At 38.2% G+C, this 6,259-nt stretch overlaps 1 protein-coding gene across 1 annotated transcript; it reads right to left on the bottom strand.

Annotated features, from left to right (window-relative positions):
• Positions 1-1,893: 1,893 nt before the first annotated feature.
• LOC129364322 (cytochrome P450 1A1) lies at positions 1,894-5,461 on the bottom strand. Its single transcript, XM_055036887.1, has 7 exons — positions 5,371-5,461; positions 4,199-5,069; positions 3,971-4,097; positions 3,790-3,879; positions 3,454-3,577; positions 3,236-3,322; positions 1,894-3,034 (listed from the first exon to the last, which is right to left on the bottom strand). The coding sequence occupies exons 2-7, from the start codon at positions 5,036-5,038 to the stop codon at positions 2,737-2,739; spliced, it is 1,566 nt and encodes a 521-aa protein (XP_054892862.1). The 5' UTR covers positions 5,039-5,069; positions 5,371-5,461; the 3' UTR covers positions 1,894-2,736.
• Positions 5,462-6,259: the final 798 nt, after the last annotated feature.

Genomic DNA, 6,259 nt, shown 5'->3' with positions numbered 1-6,259 from the left:
AATTCTCTTTGAAAAAAGTTTAATATTTTATGATTAGAATCTACCATTGTGTATCCTTAGTTGGTAGCTGACCATTTTGTGAAGCCGGTGTGAAGCTGAAACTTAACATGACAAACAACTAAATTAAGTGCCATTGCAAAGCGCCAGTAAAAAACCATCACAGTGCAAAGTTCAACATAAACAATAACACAATGGCAGCATGATTTAGCTAGGACCACTGTTGAACTGCATTCCTGTTACATTGTTGCTCATTTGTTTAGACTAAAGCAGAAACTGATATCACAAGGGTAAAAACTCTGTTACACAAAAATCTCAGTTTTATTTTACAGCAATAAGATTACATTTTATCAGTTCATTAGGTTTTTTTCATTCCTTCTAACATTGGCCATACTAATAAGATCATTTGTACATTCAACTGAAATCTGCAGGTATAGACAATATATTGCTCTTTTGGAAAGTGTAAAGGCTGGTTTTGACCAAATATTTTCACAGAGGTCATGAACCAAGCAAGTCAACCTGAGCTGCCTTGCAAAAATTGGCAAAAACTGTGTCTTTGGACAAGCAAAGCAGGTAGAGATTTGCCACAACAAGCCTTTGAAAGTGAAAAGAAAACTTCAACAAAGTGCTAACAAAACAAATGCAACACTTTTCAGATTTACACTTGTAAAAAAAAGTTTTGAAAACCATGTCTTTTTCTCCCACAGAAAATCCCAAGTAATGAAACAACTGATGTGGTATAAATAATTTTCCCAGATGCTACAAGTCATGGCCTTTTAGGGGGTGAAATCAATGGGAGATTGTACACTGATAGCGAGTGAAGAAAGAGACATGACATTTGATCATATGTTAAAAGTGAAAAAATGAGATTATTAGGCTGTAATAATCTCAGTTATTACAATCAAAACTGTGAAGAACTCTCAGATAGTCTGCAGAAATTAAAACGATAATGAGTTATTGAGATACTCCCAACATTTCATTCACTCATGTTTGTTTCATGTTCTCCACATCATTACCAATGCACACTAAGTAGCTTTAGAGAGCAGTTGTTTTTCCAAAACAATGTTTTAAGAGAGCATTATAGTTAGGTTCTCTTAAATGTAAAAATAATTTTGGAGATTAACAATTCCCTTCCCAATATCTTATTTTCTCATTATGTCATATTGAGGAACAGTATGTTTGACGGTTTGCCTTAAAATAGACACACAGGTATGCCTATTTTTTTTTTTTTTTTCAATAATCAAATGCTTTAAAATAATTGTTCAAAAGCTTACAAAGCTATTCAAGGCATTGTTGAATAGAGGGATCAAATGCAAATTTATGAAATAAAATGACATACTTTATTTATCCATTTACTCTGAAATGTTTCCGTCTGCATCATAAAAGACTGCACACTAAAAGTAGTTAAACTAAAAAGAAATATAAAATGAATATATATTACGTTACACAGCTTGTAGCATGGATTGTAACAAAAGGCGCCACTCACAACATGGCGGCAGAGATGACGCACGATGAGGATGCGGAACGACTAGAAAAGAGGCTGCTAGTCCGCAGGTTAACGGCTTTATTTATTATAGAAGTTAACTACCTTTCTTTTCGATGATTGTTGTAAATAAGTAACTGGCATGTTTTAATTATGAGCCTCTGTATTATTCGTTGGCAACAGAAAGATTTACACCTTTAAATACGTCACTAGCGTGAAGCTAAACTTTGAAAACATGGCTCATGCGGTTGACGCAGTGTCGTTCCAACCACGTGAGTTTGTTGTGATTTTCTCCCCGCTTCCTGATGGAAGGTGAATGGACTTAAAACACGTGAGAAATCATATCTTTAGTACATCATTTATTATATCATAATGGTTCCCGTGAATGTCTGCTAAAATGAGCCAGACAACTGCATTATACACAGCATTTTATTTTATTTCTGTTGATAAAATAATTCCAACCTTTATTTTTCTATACAATGCAAGGTATAATATAAGATATAAAATTGTACAGCATCAGGATATTTTTCCAGAATCATTTGAAATGCCCTGATTAATCATTTTTTTGGCACAGACAAGTAGTTCACCTCAAGCATAAACAAAAGCTTGAATTTAAAAAAATGACCTATAAAAATATAGACACACACACACACATAATCACATTTAGGGATACAAATATAGCTTCAGGGTTGGCATGTATAGTATAGTGAAATGAAAATAATTAGCTTACAAACTTGAATGGAATGATATCATACTGTAATATCTGTTTGCTACAGTGACTTCTGGTACAAAGTGTAGATTGCAGTGCCCTTCATAGTAATACCTAAAATTTATTCTCCATCCAAAAGACTAACAACTCTTATTGTATCCTTAATCACTTCTGCATGGAATTTTTTTAGATTACAGGACTACACAGCAATATGCATCTTCTTGTTCTTCATTTGTAATCAGAGACAATGGACAGAGATATTGCTTTACAGAGCCTCAAACTACAAAGTGATAAACCCAAATGTAGACATCTCTTATAGACTGCATAATACAACTTTTCTTACCTGCCTCAATGCCATTAGCTCTATAGATAAAGGTCATCCAGTGCCCTCGAGTCCTAGAAAAATACTTCTTTCACTCACACTTAATGTAACTCTAAATCTATAGTATCACAGTCTATAGTAGTATCACAGAATGTGAGGCACCTTCCCACATTCTCTGAGGTGTGAGATACCTTCAGAATCTTACATTCTGAATAATGTATAGCTTCACTGATCATCCTTAGCTCTCACTGAAACTCCCAAACAGCAGCGTTTGTGTTTCATTGTGAGGCCATATTCTGGGGTCATGTCCACAGGCTCTCCAGGTAACTTGTAAAAGTGCAGCTTCTGGATGATAATTGCTAAGAAGAGGAAGACTTCATTTCGTGCGATAAACTCGCCAATACACCGCCGCCTTCCCATGCCAAAAATGACCACCTTCTCTCCCTCTAGCTTGTTGACCTCTGTGCCATCATCACTGAGGAAGCGGTCTGGGATGAATGAAGAGGGGTCTTTCCAGAGTTCTCTGAAAGGCAACAACATCAAAAGAAATTCAGGCTTTATCCTATTGATTCCTGATTTATTAAAATTGTGGTTTTCTTTGTCATGTAATGTTTCAGTAAAAAACGTTACATGACAAAGTAAAAAACTCCAAGAGTTTGTTTTGATGCAGTAAAAACTCTAAGAGAGTTCAAAATTGAATATTAAAAGCTATCAAGAAACTTACGGGTCATGGTTTATCTGCCACTGGTTGATAAAGACACAAGTGTCTTTGGGAATGAAGAAGCCATTCAGAGAAGTATCTTTTGTAGTGCTGAAAAAGGCAAAGATCAAGCTAATTGAGAATCCTATGTTGATGTTGATTTCTTTTATTGCCTCCATTACATACACTGCCGACTAACAACTAGCTCTTGAAACAATAAGTAGAAAAAAAGCCAATCTTACCAGTGTGGGATTGTGAAAGGTAGGTATGAGGAATGACGGAAGAGCTCCAGGATGAAAGATTCCAGTAATGGCATGTTGTTTCTATCAGCAAGAGTAGGAGTACGATCCAAACCAATCTGCTCCTCTAAAAATGAGAAGAGTTGGTAAAATATTAATCCAATTTAAGATGGAAACTGTATGAGTTGTTTTCTTAACAACAACAAAAAAATCACACTCTACTTTGAGTCCGGAGCAAAATTGTAAATACCATGGATTGTTTTTTTTTTTTTTTTGTAAGATTTATTATTGGCCACATAAAATTGGCAAAAAAAAATGAAGGAAAAAGCTGTAGCTTACTGATTTCCTGAAAAAGTCTCTCCTCAACTTCTGGATATGACACAAGGTACATCACTGCCCATGACAGACCAGTGGAGATGGTGTCAAAACCTAGGAGAACAAATACATTAGTGAGGAAGACCATGTTGTACAAAATAATGTTTGCCTATAATCCAACCACTCAGCATGCATAAAAACCTACCAGCTCCAAAAAGATCGTTGACAATGCCGACAATTTTCTCATCTGACATCTGGATGTTGGAGTTCTCGTCCAGCTTCCGGTCCTCACAGTGATCTATTAAGGAGTCTGTGATGTCACGGATGTTGTCCTAGAAATAAATGATTTGGCCATTTAATTAAACAAACTATGTCTTAGAAGTAAAAATAAGACTGGGGTGCATTATATTTTATCACTTATGCTGTAGAGTACCTTGTCAAAGGTGGCGTAGTGCTCAGTGACGATCTTTTGAACAAAGTTGTTGAAGCGGTTGTTGAGATTGACAAACTTCTTCATTGATTTGTTGGGAAGATATTGCATAGCAGGGATGAAGTCTGCAGGGTTGCCACTGCCTGCCACCTGGACAAAATCTTCGGAGAGGTTCACTAAACTGACTAGCTCCTGGTCATGGTGGTCATAGCGACGGCCAAAGCACATGCCACAGATGACATTGGCAACAGAAACAACTATGTAGCGGAATGGGTCAAATTTGCCTTCAGCTTTCATGACATTTTGGAGTTCTTTGATCAGATGTTCTGACTCTTTGCAGATGTGCTCCTCCAACATGCAGGAGTATTGTGGGAGCTTTCCATCCAGGGAGGAAAAAGAACGCAGTGCACTGTAGGCCAGCTTTCTGCGAGCACGCCAAATGCCAGCTTGGTCTGTGCTGAAGGCCAGACTCTTGCCATCATTGATGAAGCGGAAGCTGTACAGGTCTGGCCTGCCGGCAAAGTCATCCCCCTGTTTGGTGAGAGCTTGTTTAACTGTTTCATAACCACTCAGAATGACAACTGGACGCATGCCGATTTGAATCTGGAACACATCTCCAAAGCGCTTGCTCATTTCAGTAAGACTTAAATAAGGCTTGCTGCCCAAGTCTATCAAATTCCCTATGATAGGAAATGCGCTCGGGCCGGGGAGTTGACGAAGCCCCTCTGGGATCTCTCTGCGGAACTGCTTAAGGGTCAGGTACACGAAACACACTGTCACCAAGGCTATCAAACCCTCAGACACTGAGAGTGCTCCGATGAATGGCAGTATCATTAATGCCATGATGACAACGTTTCTCTGTTCTCTGCTCAACCTGTGAATTAAATAGGAGGGGCATTAGATCAGTGTTGACAGAGAGAAGAAAGCAACATTGTGCAACATAATGATTGCACAGCAAGATCTCAAGTTAGTGAGAACCGTGCCATGTGTTTGACTCTGCTGCACATTGATGCAGCAGAGTGATCTGTATACACCTGTAGACTAGGCACAGCGGTAGTAGATGTCTTGGACATCTAGTATGTAAGTATTACTAATTTAAAATAAAGTCAAGTATCATAAAAAACTGTTAGTCTTGTTCCTATCTTAAAAATTACTTATGCAGGTAGTCATCTTACCTTCTGTTGAATGACAAAAAGAAAACTATTTCCAGAAATGTGTATCCAACAACATAAAAATGTTTTGCAAAGGTGTCCTTTACGTTGCTGATGTCTTCAAAACCGAGAGTGGACTTATAATTTATAGAGCACTGCACAATCTGATTGGCTGTTGTGAGTGACATCATCTCCCCTCCTCCAAATTTCTGTGGCTCTCTTTTTCTAATTCTCTGCCATGAATGAAGTTTGGAACATAAAAAAAAAGTTGGTGGGTGTGTCTGTGTGTGGTCCTTACAATACACAATTCATGTGCACTGGAAATGCTCCACTGCTTTTTTCAAGTTCAGGTGTGCATGAGACACTGAACTGGCTGTAAATCAGTGTGTGATCTGCGATAAGACAGTCATCATGCACTTGCTTTGCAGGTGTTTCAAACTTTGCAGTATGTATTTTCAGTGCAACAGTTTTTGCATTTTTTAATGTAGGATATGTGGTACGAATAATACACTTAAATGCACTTTGGCTCGGTCAGTGCAGGTAGGATATTTGCTGACGCAGAGATCCATCTGCGAGTGTGATCTGTCAGGATAACCGCAGACGAGTTCATGCCCGGTGAAGGAGCTTCTTGATACTATAAGGATTTCTTGCATTAAGCGGACTTAATTAGGAGCAACTGAGACGGGTTATTTGCTTGTGATTGTGATATCAAACAAACTTTCAGCCATCTCACCTTCCAGATTTGGAAGTGAGGACGAGACTGGTGACCATGCCAGCCTTTTCCAGGCATAGTTACACAGTGCTGATAAAAACAGATGCCATTGCGTGCTTGTACCTGTATGCACTTCGCAGGAGTTAAAGATTGACCAGTTGCGTGAGAGCGCAGAGATCAAACCTTCCCCTCCCCTTCGAG

The sequence above is a fragment of the Poeciliopsis prolifica genome, unplaced genomic scaffold (assembly GCF_027474105.1).
Source record: "Poeciliopsis prolifica strain line A6 unplaced genomic scaffold, Auburn_PproV2 SCAFFOLD011, whole genome shotgun sequence".
Classification (NCBI taxonomy): Eukaryota; Metazoa; Chordata; class Actinopteri; order Cyprinodontiformes; family Poeciliidae; genus Poeciliopsis; species Poeciliopsis prolifica.
Note: the sequence above shows the minus strand (reverse complement) of the source record. Positions and strands in the feature narration are given on the sequence as shown.

Bases quoted from the DNA above. Each gene is read 5' to 3' on its own strand.
- LOC129364322 (XM_055036887.1), bottom strand. From the start codon at position 5,038: ATGGCATTAATGATACTGCCATTCATCGGAGCACTCTCAGTGTCTGAG. The intron at 4,098-4,198 runs GTACTCTACAGC...ATTTATTTCTAG, and splicing joins ACTACGCCACCTTTGACAAG to GACAACATCCGTGACATCAC. The intron at 3,578-3,789 runs GTAAGCTACAGC...TCTCATTTTTAG, and splicing joins GAGACTTTTTCAGGAAATCA to AGGAGCAGATTGGTTTGGAT.